Below are 14,277 nucleotides of genomic sequence, written 5' to 3' on the forward strand. Positions count from 1 at the left end.
GTTTACCCCATCCAGGAAGATGACATAGCAGTCACTGCATTTTTTTTTTTTTTTTTAAAGCAGCTATAAAAACAGCACATAACTTTTCACTTAATTAGCACTGAAAAACAGCATTACTTTCTTGTATATTCTCTGACTACATCAGTATGTTGCTCTGCCCTTTATGAATCAGTATGGTTTAACTAGATCAGCTCTGAGTGGAAAACAGACCAAGCAGTTTGTGCAGACAGAAGACAAAAGACTGCAATTTATTGTTGAGGTTATTTTTTTTTAACTTTTAGAATTGGAGAGGAAGAGCAGCTGTCTTCTTCATTTAAGGGATGGCAAGATACTAACTTATTGTTCAGGCTTGAACTACAAGAGCAATAATATTAGGCAGTTACCTGCTGTTCCATTTCACTTGATGCATCACTTGTGGAAGGACCCGTTATCTCCTTGCTCATGAGCTACAGAAAGAGGCCACAGGAAAAGAAGGTTAAATATCTGTAAGTTCACTGCCTACTGAGTACCAGTTGTATTTTCCACCATGTCCTTGCATCTGTTCAATATATCAAAAGAGATTAATAATAATTAAAAAACCACCTCATGGTTGGTAAAGGATTTAAATAAATCTAGAATAAGATGGCTTTTTTTTACCTCCCCTCTCACCAAATTAACCAAGTTAGCAGTAACATCTTATTGGATGAATCTGTGATCTGTTGAAGTTATTGCTACCCCCTAGTCAAGTTAAAATGGTGTGAAGCAGAGGACAGGATTTCACTCAATTAATTTAATACTTATCACACTTCTTTGTGTCACGTTAATTGCCATTAAGCAAACAATGGGAACATTAAAATAGCTCTCACTGATCTCCAGTACAAAGATGTACACAGCATGTTTGTCAACAATTAAAGGGCTTTACTTCTTACTCAGGAATTACAGTATTATTTCTAGACCTTCCCCAGAAAGTTTGATTAGTCAGAATACAACAAACATTAGGTTTATGGACTTATTTCTCCCAATAGGACACATATAGCTTTAAAGACTATATAGTCAATTTAAATCTAATTTTTAAAGCCTACTACCAACTCCACTGTTACCTTGATGAAGGTGCAATTACACATTACATTTTCTTCAAAGTCAGCATTTAGTTTTTGCCACCCTCCACACTCTGCTTCACAGTCCTGAAGCTCACAGATGTGAGTGACTGTAGAGCTACGCTGTGACCTGGATCACTAAGACGATCCAACTAGAACAAATTAAGATAGCAGGGGAGCACACCATGACAAGAAGAGAAGAGATGCAGCTGGGAGTTTGTAAATCAGATGCTGGAAGGGTCTGTCAGAACAACGCAGCCTCACAAACAGTTACGATCAGCTTAACTTTGGGTCCAAGGCTACAGCACTGGAACAGATATTTCAGAACCTGACTCCAGTATAATCGGTGGTTGGCAACGAGATATATTTCTTGTGTGAAACAGGAAATCTTAAGCATTTATTGTCTCCACAAGTTCTATGTTTGGGCATACGAGACTAAAATCAAAACCTCTTGGTTGGGGTCTGGGGCCTCTTGGTCCTGATCCTCCCAGATAATTTAGGGAAGTACTTACACTCTTCCCGGACCTTTGCTTGGATGAAAGATCAACAAATGGATATTCGGGCTTCTCAACTGACAACATTAGGCTATGAATTATTACTTACCTCTTGAATGGCAGTCATGACAACATGTTGAACAGACTCTTCAAGGGTCATGATATTCTGTATGTGTTCTGTGAAAAAGAATTTGTAGTGACCCATGACAATGTTAATCTTAATGGCTTGAGTAACATGACATACCGTTTGCAGAAAGATCCAGAAGAAACTATTCTCTATCACGCTTCTTCAAAACAGGTAGCGCTCTTTTTATACAGAGCACTACCATTAACCAACAACATTATTATCCAGTAATATGGTAGATAAGCATAAGAGATTATAGTCTCTTAAGTGAACAAATTTATACTATGCATAATAGAGCAAAGAGATTTTTAAGACATCTGTACTTCCATGGTTCTTTTTTCATACATACATCTATGTATGTATATACATAAGCTTTTGCAAAGAGTCAACAAGCCTGCAATTGAGTTAATAAATAAAACTTAATGAAAAAAAGTAATTGGCTAGCATCATCATTGCCAATGCAGCCTGATGGCTTACTTCCCAAACACTCTTGAGTGTGCTGGCTGCTCATGGCTTGGATGGGCATACGCTTTGCTGGGTAAAAAACTGGCTGGATGGCTGAGCCCAGAGAGTGGTGGTGAATGGAGTTAAATCCAGTTGGCGTCCAGTCACCAGTGGTGTTCCCCAGGGCTCAGTACTGGGGCCAGTTCTATTTAATGTCTTTATCAATGATCTGGATGAAGGGATCGAGTGCACCCTCAGTCAGTTTGCAGATGACACCAAGTTGGGCGGGAGTGCTGATCTGCTGGAGGGTAGGAAGGCTCTGCAGAGGGACCTGGACAGGCTGGATCGATGGGCCGAGGCCAACTGTATGAGGTTCAACAAGGCCAAGTGCCGGGTCCTGCACTTGGGTCACAACAACCCCACACAACGCAACAGGCTTGGGGAAGAGTGGCTGGAAAGCTGCCTGGCAGAAAGGGACCTGGGGGTGTTGGTTGACAGCCGGCTGAATATGAGCCAGCAGTGTGCCCAGGTGGCCAAGAGGCCAATAGCATCCTGGCTTGTGTCAGAAATAGTGTGGCCAGCAGGACTAGGGAAGTGATTGTCCCCCTGTACTCGGCACTGGTGAGGCTGCACCTCGAATACTGTGTTCAGTTTTGGGCCCCTCACTACGAGAGAGACATGGAGGTGCTGGAGTGTGTCCAAAGAAGGGCAACAAAGCTGGGGAAGGGTCTGGAGCACAAGGCTGATGGGGAGCAGCTGAGGGAACTGGGGTTGTTTAGTCTGGAGAAGCGGAGGCTGAGGGGAGACCTCATTGCTCTCTACAACTACCTGAAAGGAGGTTGTAGCAAGGTGGGTGTCAGTCTCTTCTCCCAATTAGCAAGCGATAGGACAAGAAGAAACGGGCTCACGTTGTGCCAGGGGAGGTTTAGATCGGGTATTAGGAAAAATTTCTTCACCAGAAGCATTGGAACAGGCTGCCCAGGGAAGCAGTTCAGTCCCCATCCCTGGAGGTATTTAAAAGACATGTCAATGTGGTGCTTAGGGACATGGTGTAGTGGTGGGCTTGGCAGTGCTAGGTTTACAGTTGGACTCGATCTTAAAGGTCTTTTCCAACCTAAATGATTCTATTCTATTCTTTGATGCAGTCATTTCAGACTACCTAGGAATTGTACCTAGTCTACTAATAGAATCATGCTGAGGATTCCTTAGCCATCAGAGCATGGAGCATTAGCTCTGGTAAGGGGAGAGAAAACTAATTCAGTTTGAGCCTCTGCAGATAAACAAAAGGCAGTTTCTAATATAAGTTTTTAATTAAATTTTCTTGATTTGCATTTGAATAGTAAGTTTTAGGTCTTGGTACATATTTTAACAAGTGTGAATAATCCACACACACTTCAGATTATTTTTTTAAACCTACCCTGAGAAAAATTTGAGTCTTATTCATAGAAGTTTCCCATAGATTTTCTGCTTTTAAGTGAACTCCAGTTTCAGAATAGGCATGCAACATATTAACAGCAGAGACTTTTTTGATACTTAAGAAAGAAAAGTTTCTACATCTCTTCCACCTTAACAATCACCTGAGGCAGTGTGCTGAACAGATTAAGGTAGTGTGTACCTTGTTTCCTTTCACAGTTGACTGCACAACCTAAAATAAGCTGCAGAAGCCTGCCCAGTTCAGTGGGATCCGAGTTCTCAGATATCTGGTTTAAGTCTGGAATAAGCTCTTCTGAAATCTGCTGACCCAAGAACTGAAAAAAAAAAAAAATGCAGAGAGAAAGTCGACTCCCACTTTTGTACAACATGAAAATCTGGTGTCATGTAAGAAATCTGGACTCAGTAAACCATCCAGAGAAAACGGTCTATTAATAAGTCTGTTACCATAAAACTTATGGAAGGGAAAGATTTTAAACATTAAACGTGAAGATACACACTAAAAATATTGGCTTATGAGAGAGTACATAGATAGCAGTATCAGGTTAGGAAATCTGAAGAGACCTAGATAAAGCAGATGTTCTTAACTCATTTGTTAGAGGCTTCATACATGAAACCCAGATGTCACACACTGTGCCTCTCTTGGGCCAGCAAAGACCATTCCAAATGTCTGTCTCCATCCCTCAGTGTGGATGTGTGTTTGGGGAAAGGGGTACTCCATCGACTGCTAGCCAATGACCTTTACCATACTTGGCACCTCAGATTTTTCTCTGAATAGGCCTAAATTTAATCTAAAGTAGACAGCATTAAAAAAATATATGAAAAACACCTAGCAATTATTTAGTGCAATGAAGTTATGCACTTTAGTAAGAGTTCTATAAAATCGTTCTGGCAAAACCACAAGTTTTGAAAGTCTATTAACTGGGGGTTTAGTTAACTGACCACTTATACAAGAAAAAGTGATAGTAGTAACTTAAAAGTTCTTGGACTAGACCTCAAATATGAGAGAATTAATTTATTCTACCAACATAATAAAAAAAGGAATTAAAAATGCTTCCAAATTCAGTTGCTCCCTAATCCGTCAAAAAGCTCCTCATAAGCCTAAAGAAGTTCTACTTCTGGGCTTGCCAGAGAGCCTCAGCCCTGGCAATACGGAAGGGCTTGGCCCTCGCTATCACAGCTAAGCCCAGGCGAGACCAGGAAGCCATAAGATGATCTGGCAATTTTTCTATACCATATCCATTACCTAACTGTAATCAAGCTCCATACAAAATTCAGCAATTGGGGTTTTTTTAACTCATAAGACAGCACCCTTTTATGACTACCGTACTCATCCTGCATGAGAGAGAACAAACTATAATCCTTACTATGTCCAGGAAGATTCGTAACTTATATCCCAGCTTCCAAGTATCATAAAACCTAGACTAGGGTTGCCGAACCTGTTCAGTTGTGTAGAGGATTAAAACTTCACTAGACAATAGTAAATATGAATGCACACACAAAAGTCAACAGGGTTCTGTAGCTCAGTCCTTATGACATTCACCTGGGCAATGACAGAGACGTGGTTTCCAGATTATACTCCAAGAGTCTTATCTAAAATACACCTGCTCAAATTAATTTTATATTCACTCAGACCTCCCACTTAACCAGATAATTATCATATACTTTCTGCCAAGAAAGTCCTTAAAATAAATTACTTTGCCAAGGAAAAAAAAAAAGCTAGGCGAAGGAGGACAATAATCATAGCAATTTTTTTGTTGTTCTAATCATTAAATGTTTTTTCCATACCTCATGATAGTAGTCCATAATTCCTTGCAGTATCTTCTTCAGATTACTGGACTAATTGTTGTACATGAAAAGATAAGGTAACAGGCTTTTATTAAAATTCTTAACTTTAAGACATTAAATAATAATTTAATGACATTAAATAATAATTTATAATAAAATGTTTACATAGCAGATCTACAAGAGTACCCTACAATGACAGGGAAGAGAAATATCGCAGCAGAAAATCCCCATGCAACAATGCTGGAAAGCACTTGAACTATCAACAGACAGTTCAAGTTGATCTAAAATAACCTAAAAAACTCAGAGCTTAATTCTGTAGTTTTTTGGACTGCTAGATACTCTCAGGACAGACACAACATCCAACCCCACAAACTTTCACTACCTTCAGTTTTGAATACCTTTATTCTCCAGTTGTCACCAACATCATCTTTAATGCGATTTAGCCAAGATGCATCAAACCAAGCAACATCTCTGAAACAAAATTAAATTATTAAACATCGATAAGCACAGAAATAAATAAGATACCAGATTCCCAGTGTTAAATCATGAGTTGTTTGACTACAGTGTCTAATGAGGCATGAATTCCTGGAGATTGCAAGTTATGTCACAGGAAATTTCCACCCTGATGGCTGAATTAAGACACCACCTTCCAGGGCAGGAAGAATTTCTGTACGTGCTTGAGCTAGCTACAGTTAGGAACACAACGATGTGAAGGCCTTTGTCATGCTGAATTTTTATACCTGACAAAGTGATCATAATGCTGTACAGCAACATCCTCTTTTGACTAACGCTGACATTAAGTTTGGTATCTACTCTCATACATTTGGACTTTCCAAGATTCGCTACAACTCAAAGGCACTTATCAAGGAAAAAAAAACATTTTAAACTACTGGCATTTCATATTTTTGTATGTCTTTGGTTCCCTTGGGCAGAAGTATATTCACCTTGCCAGCATAAATAAGGATGAGTTGCTGAGGGAGGTGTATACACACACTGAACTGCCAAGCGGTACAATCACAGCATATCTTAACTTTTACACCATGGTTTCAAAGCACCTAATAAAAGACAATTATCCCCACTTGCATATCAACCAACTTGGTTGTAAAGAAGTTCGCACAAAGCCTGTGGCAGCCTAGTACCACAAACACATGGGAAGTGACCCTCAGCGAATCTTTACTAGGCAATCCTAAATCAGTTTTTGCCATGCCCCAGGAAAAGGGTGAGCTCTGTCTTTACACAGCACATTCAAAACCTTTTCAAGCAGACAGGGCAGGGTCTGGGTTTGGGCTTTTTGGGTTTTTTTTGTTTTGGTTTTTTTGGAGGTGGTGGTGTTTGTTTTAAGTAATTTCTTGGTAATCAAAAATATAGTTTGAGCAGGAGACAGTAACTCAGACTTCTCCTTTATTATCTGAGCCAACAACAACAATAAAACTGAAGTGATGACTTGCAGCATGATAACTCTTTCAATAAAAGACTTGGGTTACAACCCTCTGAGGTAACTGCAAATTTCCAGACTAGTGTGTTACTCAAGCCGGTACCATTTGTCATCACACCAAAAAAGTAGGAATGATTTTGCTTTTGATTAGCCCACTATTATTTTTTAATAATAAAATTGCCATTGAAGTTTCACAATTCTTTTTTCCACACAAAGAGCAAGTTATCATCTAAATCCTAGAACTTAAATCTAAATCAATTGAGCAATCCCAAGAGGAAGAGAGCACAAAGACATGCCTTTTGAACTTTTAGTTCCTCATTCCAAAGAGAAACATATTGCCTGAAGCATGGATATCCATGGAAATAGTGTTGATGGGAAAAGTGAAAAAGATTGTATCATTCTTGCCCAATTACCCTTAAGTATGAATTTAATGCTGCAGTATTAGAGCATCTCCTCATCACCTTCTCCATTCTATCATATTATTATTCAACTATTAAATCATCCCCAAAACAACAACATAAAAGTACATTTTATCTTCTGCTATAAATTGTCTACTCTAAGTTTCTGTCTGCTTTAACTATACAAAAAACCTTTGGGTGGGAGAAAGCAACTATGCATGTCAAACACAAAAACCTCAAGAAATTAAATACCTCTTCTTCGAACTTAAGTGTCAACTTACATTTGGTGAAGTACCTGCGCCATGGCAACCCCATTAGTCAAGTCCTGAACATCTCTGCAAGGTGCAGCAGTATGGAACGTCTGCAACTAAAAGAGGGAAAAACACTGTTTCTCGCTCAGTAGACAGGTACAGGAAATTAGTTACCATTTTCCTTTTCAAGCCACAAGCACTTAGCAAGATGTCTTTCTACTGGAGGCAGCTGAAATCCTTTTTGAACTATGTAGTTTTTAAGCCAACCCAATTACCTCAATACTTGTGACTGTTGATTATGACTAGTAGCTTTAAAAATTGATATTACCATGCTTTGCTTTTTCATGCTAGTCCTTCTATTGTAAATCAGATTATGGAATATTAACTTGGGAAACTAAAGTCATATTTATCCATCCCTCAAATTATGTTGAGTGCTTAGTTCTGGACACATAACTACCTAAACAAAAAGTGACATCAGAAGAACAGGCAAAAGTTGAAGGGGAAAAAAAAAATCCAGTCTTTTACTACAAGCATTTAGTAATAGAAGTCATGACACCAACAGAGACCCCTGAAATTATTTGGGAGTTAAGAATGGAAGGGAGAAAATTGTGCAAAAACAGTGAAAAAAACAGTTGTCTGAGAGCTACTGCACACTTTAAGTATATTAAGATAGCTGAAAAAGACTGAACCATGTCAAGTCCTGTGAGCTGACAACGTATTTCCTTGCAATTCAGGAATTCCAAAATTACTCTAAAGATGTTCCTATTTAAATACACAACTTCAAAATACTGTTATAAACCCAAGAAACTTTACTATAACCTGAAGTTATACACCTTTTTCCTGGTAATCATGTTTTATTAATATATTATTACTGGTATTTATATTTAATATATATACACATATTTTCCTGTTATTTTCCAAGCATCACACTACCTAGTATTTAAACACAAGGCTGGATGCAATTTTACCCCTTCTACATATTTCTCTCTAAAGATTAAGCAACAAAGCCCCAGTTTTCACTCTTCTTCTCTACTACAAAACCAGATTACAGACAGAAGCATTTCATACTAAGTTGCCTGATCTATCCTGTATGAATTGTTATATGCAGTCTTGTGGTGCTTCCAGTCCCTTTGTAGTAGGACTATTAAAGTCCCTTTGCAGTAGGGCTATACAAACAAGATGCAACTCCCATCCTAAAGAATAAAATTTAATAGCTCAAGTGTTTTGCAGCTAGCTTCTCCAAAAGCAACTCAAATGGCATGAATACCTTCAACATGTCTACATCCTTACAGAGCACGCCAATAAACACCCAGCAGACAGCTCTAAGAACCCCATCATCAACTTGATGTATCATACTAGCTTATTACACATCTATAGGCAGCTCTCCTGCTGCCCTGCTAATTTCTGCCTGCAATTCCAGCTGCTTCATGCATAAAGCCTTAAAACACAGAGGTACCCAGGTCCTCAGATCACTCCACAGACTGTAAAAAGTGACTGCAAACTCTGCAAAATACTCCACCAGGCTCCAGGAATTTGTGTCTTGAAGAATCCCTGGAGCACAGACAGTACATTTCTATTTAACAGTCCTCAGTGAAGTTTTCTTCCATGAGCTTGGCTGAGGCACTTTTTGCAGCCACAAACTCAGCATCTGCAGATTCTGCAGGATACCCCCTCTTGTCAGAGTTTGTCACCTGCTAGCTTCGCCTCATCTTCCCCACTTCTTGTGCAGGTGGTGAACAGACTCTTCCCCAGTTGCCTTCTCCAGGAGCTCAAGTCTGTACTGACCTTTACCATACCCTCCCATTGTGCCTTTCCCAGGACCAACAGTCCTCATCTATTCAGCCAATTCTCATATGAAAGCTCTTTCATACTTCCCACGAGGACAGTAATTTTTTCTCTTAGTTTTCTGGTTTTCCTGCATTTAAGATCTGTAGGGTGGGATTACCTCAATGTTAAAAATGTGTCTCCCCAGTTTGGATATTGTGTATTTTTTTAAACTATTCCCAAGCTTATATCTAACATTTTGACAGAATTATCTATTATAATTGCAATCTTTCATTCCCCCAAAAAGCAATCAGCTTGGAGCTAACTATTCTAAGGTGAGAGCGCCGTTTCCACACACGTCAGTTCATCACATAGTTACTCATGAAAATAAGAGCTCATCAGCAATTCTTTTAAGTTCAGCCTTCTTTACAACAATTAATAAAATAGAAAGGGAAAAGTTTGCTGTTAATACTATTAAAAGATGTATACGTGGAGTAGAATGGAAGCAACAACAGATTCTTATAATCTCTGTCCACTGTGAAAATTGACTTCTTAAACTTACTATATTTACAGTGTCCTAAATTACCTGTCCATCTGTGAGAGGGCTTTCCCAAACATCCTGTGAAAGGTAAGCTTCTTCAGAGGTCACTGGTGAATGACCTTGTCAAGTGTGTTTGGGAAACGGAGCTACTTGGGCAAGAGTGGTGGAAAAGTACAGTTTCCAGCTGTGAGAATCTGAGGCAGTTGTCATCCATTCTCTGTTTATAAAGAATGACCATATACTCTGAATATTTATTTGCTTGCTTCAAAGAGTGTAATCATGCCAAGAAGAGAAAAATATGCAGAGCGAGGTTTTTGTCATTCGTTTTTCAATTTAAAAAAGTATTTTTAAAATCCTGTATTACAGCAAGTGAGAAGTCAGTAATCCCTGGGAAGTTACATAAAAGATTAAATAGAAGAACACAAACTGAAGCAGCTGTGATTGACAGCACGGGTTTCTAATAGTATAGCAGCCTTAATGCCAACGCAAGAACAGGCACGCAAGCTTACAAGTCAAGACTCAGCATGCCAGAACGCAGAGTTTTATGGCACAATATTGTGATGCTGTCATTTGGATCTACCCCCTTGTAAACCAAAGAAATTGCTAAGTACAGATACTACCATTTCACCCAAGCCTGTTAGAGCCAGCGAACAAAGCCTTAGAAAACCTTGTGATATACAGCACTGCTTTATGTATGCCAGTATCTCCCAGAATAGAAACAGTTAATTAAAATTAAGCAAAAAGCAGGAGTGAGAGTCTTAGTTTCTCCATATATTTAAAAGTTACATAAGCACCTAGAAATAATATGAGAGTAGTACTAATTATGGGTTCTCTCCATACCCCATGCCAGCCCAATCATTTCCTCAAAACAGACTTTTACTTTACTTACAAAAACAATAAAGGTAACAGGCATGGGGAGGAGGTTGGTAGAAGCAGCCACAGACTTCAGGACTATGTAGTACTCCTAATCTTTTTTCAAATTTGATTAGTTTTACTAAATATAGCTTCAAGTACATGCTGCTACTCATTATAAAGACCATTTCATGCTAGCTTAAATGCACCCTGCCACTTGCTGCTACAAGAGGAGCAAGTATTTTTCTCTCAGACATACAGCTACTATGCTCACAATAGACATTTGAAAATGTAATTCTATACCACGTAACACTTAATGCCTTTTCTCTGGATCTGCTGAAGGCTCTACCACCAAACAGCTGTAGATTAAACAAGACTGTTCACATTACCCAGCAGAAATCAACCTATCCAGCTCTTGGGAAGGTATGCCCTCAATTTCGTCCAGATGACGTAGAGTTGAGGTTCTCCATTTTATACCCAGTTTACACACATAGAGGGACAGAAGTTTTATAGAGTTAGTCAAAGACATTTTAAAGTAACAATAAACATTCCCATTCTTAATCCCAGAACATTAATAGACTAGCTCAGCCACTGGCAAAGTTAACATCACCAATGCTGCCAGTGCCAAAAAACAGGGGTATATCTATTGTGGAAAAAAGCTTTCCATTTAAGATGTTACCACACATTTAGTCTCTAGTTTGGAGACAAAGAAGCAGCCTCAGAGTGGTACAGGACCAAATGACATTCAAGAAACTTTTGCTCTACTACTGTAAAGAAAACACCTATTGTAATGGCACCTAAACATAGGAGATACTACTGCATCGCTAGGCCTACTGCTGCTACTCTTATCGCTCCACTCCTGCCCAGAGGTGGAAAATATTAAGGTTCACTTCACATATACTAACCAAAGTTTGTTTTTCTGACTTCGAAAATTGCTTCTGCCACAGACTTGTGAGCTCAATCTTAACAGATATTACTTAAGTCAATTTTCCTTGGAAACTCATATACATTTACCTTATAATTTAATCTAACTCCATTATGTTTTTCCTGTAACACCCTCAAAACTTTAAATTCAATGGCACCTGGGTTGCAGAACCAATAGATAACATTTATTTGTATTTTTCTCTTTCTTCTCTGGACAATGCATGTTTTCTAATATAGAATTTCCTAAAATTAAAAAAAAAAAAAGGCAAGCAAGTTCCAGCAGCAGAACACAAGAAAATCATGAGCATCTCTTCACTATATTAATGAGTAAATAAATTGAAAAACCCTTAGAAGCACAGAGTTACAGAACCCCTTTCTCTTCAGATATACAGCACTTCACTCCTCCCTGCCCAAATACGCTCAACTTCAAAAGATCAATTTTTTTTCTATTGTTCAATCTGCAGTTCAAGTTGAAAGGATGTTTGAAACGTATCTTAGTGTTAACAATCGGTTTCTACCAAGTTGTAAACAAGGTTCGAGAAATAGGGTGTTAAATCTAAAAACATGCATCTGGCAATGCATCTGCCGAGTGTTGTATACAAAACCTGAACACAGAGCTGGATGTTCATTTACATCAACACACAAAGCTCTTTCAGTTTAAGGCTAGTTGAAGTTCCATTAGCATTCCCTTTAAGATTCATGATGTAATTGCAGCTATGCACTGTGACAATACTAAAAATGAGAATTAGGCTTAAAATATTTTAAGCAGGAATTGTAAAAATTATAAGAGAGTTCAGCACTACTGACAGGATTTTGAGACAGAGTTCAGGAATGCATTGATTTATTTTGCAATTGAATCATGGTGGAGTTATTCTTACCTGAATACTGAGAGGAAAATACAAAGTTAAAGAGCCCAAAAAAGAGAAAGAAAGGTATGCATAGATTAAACGACAAAAGATATCTAACTCCAGAGAGGTAAGCATAGACAACTGAAATTCTACAGACCAACAAAACACTGGAAACATACAAGGTCACTAAAAGGAAAACGGAGGGAGGAAAAGAAAGGACAAAATTGGTTTTCAGTGATTACAGACTTTAACTCATTAAAACTTCTATACTGTCATGTAGAAAGTAAAAGGAACACCTACTCTGGTAGCTGTTGCTATCACTTTTGCCAGTTTCATCCCTGGATCTCCACAATGCTTCTAAAAGACTCCCTTCTTTCCCTGATTTACACTTCACACAGGCAAAACATCTGCTATTTCTAGAGAAACTCTTCACGCCAGGTAATTGCGGCCTTCCTTGCCAAGATTTCATGCAAAAGTTCTATTTGGTTGAGCTCACTCTCACCAAAAATATTGCATCTGCAAGACCAGAATTACAGACAAGGAAGCAGAAGAAACTTGGAAAGAACAAGGGATAAAAAGAAAGCAAGTTTGATTGATGACCTGAACAAATACAGTCTTACTCCATGATCTTAGAGGTCTTTTCCAACTTAAATGATTCTATGATTCTAAATACGTGCTTCTTGCACAGGCAACACCACGCATTTAGGTGTGCTGCGCCTGACTAATAAATGCCTTAGCCAACTAAAAGCTGGTACGAAATGTTCTGAGGTTTCTGCTCCTGTCAGCTCAAATTAATTGCATATATTTGTTATTATTGTTAATTACTGAGCAGTTTCCACATTGCAGCCACTGCTGGAGAACCACTACTTGGGCCTATAGGATATTTAAGAGACCGCATCCACACTTCAAGGGTGCTTGCAAGAACATTTGACTGGTAGCAAAAACACTTGTTTCTCGTGCAGGCCCCATTCCTGCAGCCATGCTCGTATCCCAGCCGCCTCCAGCGTCTGCCCACTTGCCGCTCGGGCAGCTCTCCGAGCGCCTGACAGCAGCCCCAGCAAGGGGGCTGCTCACCCCTCCGGGCGGGGAGGGCGCCCAGCCGCCCCGGCAGGCCCCATCCCGCCGCCGCCGGGCAGGGGCCGCCTCCCCCGGCCTGTGGCCGTCGCCCCCGTCGCCACGGCAACGGCGCGGGGCCAACAGGTGCGCCCGCGCCGCTCCCGCGCTGCGGGGCTCTGACGGGAAAAGCCCCTCTCCGCCGGGGCAGGCCGCTCCTAGGGGAGCCCCCCCGCGCCTCCTCCTCCTCCCCTGGAGGACTCCTCGGGGGGGCAGCGAGGACGCGCCACCGGCGGGCAGGGAGGAGGGCGGCGGTGCGGCGTGCTGCGCAGGTAGGAGGGACGCCCCCCGCCCCACTCACCCAGAGGATGAGGCTGTCACAGAGCAGGAGGTCCGCCGGCTTCGCCTCCATGGCGGCGACCTCTCCCCCCCGCCGGCCGCCCCCGCTCAGGGCGGCTGCGTAAGCACCCGATGCAGGCAGCGCGCTTACGCCCGGAACAACGCGCAGCTGACGTGACAGAACAGCCCACCCCGCCCGCGCCCTTCCGAGCGGCGCCTACCCCCGCGTGGGGGGGGCGGGAGTGTTGTCAGGACGTACACGTCAGCGCCCGCCCGTGCCTTCAAACGCCGGGAGTGGCAGCGGGGTTGACCAATCACAGGGGAGGAGGTGTAGCTGTTCGCGCCAATCACGGGGGGCACTCGTTAGGGGCGGGGACTCGCCTCTCGGCGGCTCGCCTCAGCGGCACACGCCGCCGCTGCTGCAGCTCGGCGCGGCTTCCGGAACGGGCTGTGTGGGCGAAGCCGGAGTGTGTCACCCACCCCTGGGGTGAAGCGTGGGCCGGGGACTCAGCGGG

The 14,277-nt window shown here is 41.1% G+C and overlaps 1 protein-coding gene across 2 annotated transcripts in view; it reads right to left on the reverse strand.

The window, feature by feature from the left end:
* Positions 1-13,970, reverse strand: part of HOOK1 (hook microtubule tethering protein 1) — a 30,904-nt gene extending 16,934 nt beyond the window's left edge. The window contains exons 1-7 of one of the 2 annotated variants that reach the window (XM_072868094.1): positions 13,785-13,970; positions 7,472-7,557; positions 5,756-5,828; positions 5,358-5,408; positions 3,754-3,886; positions 1,680-1,747; positions 384-446 (exon numbers count right to left, since the gene is read on the reverse strand). In XM_072868094.1, coding sequence (XP_072724195.1) covers positions 384-446; positions 1,680-1,747; positions 3,754-3,886; positions 5,358-5,408; positions 5,756-5,828; positions 7,472-7,557; positions 13,785-13,835 — 525 coding nt within the window. In that variant the 5' untranslated portion in view covers positions 13,836-13,970. Of the gene's footprint in view, positions 1-383; positions 447-1,679; positions 1,748-2,966; positions 3,139-3,753; positions 3,887-5,357; positions 5,409-5,755; positions 5,829-7,471; positions 7,558-13,784 lie in introns of those variants that run through there. The other variant, XM_072868093.1, reaches the window with a different exon arrangement.
* Positions 13,971-14,277: the final 307 nt, after the last annotated feature.

This window comes from Ciconia boyciana, chromosome 7, assembly GCF_034638445.1.
Source record: "Ciconia boyciana chromosome 7, ASM3463844v1, whole genome shotgun sequence".
NCBI lineage: Eukaryota > Metazoa > Chordata > Aves > Ciconiiformes > Ciconiidae > Ciconia > Ciconia boyciana.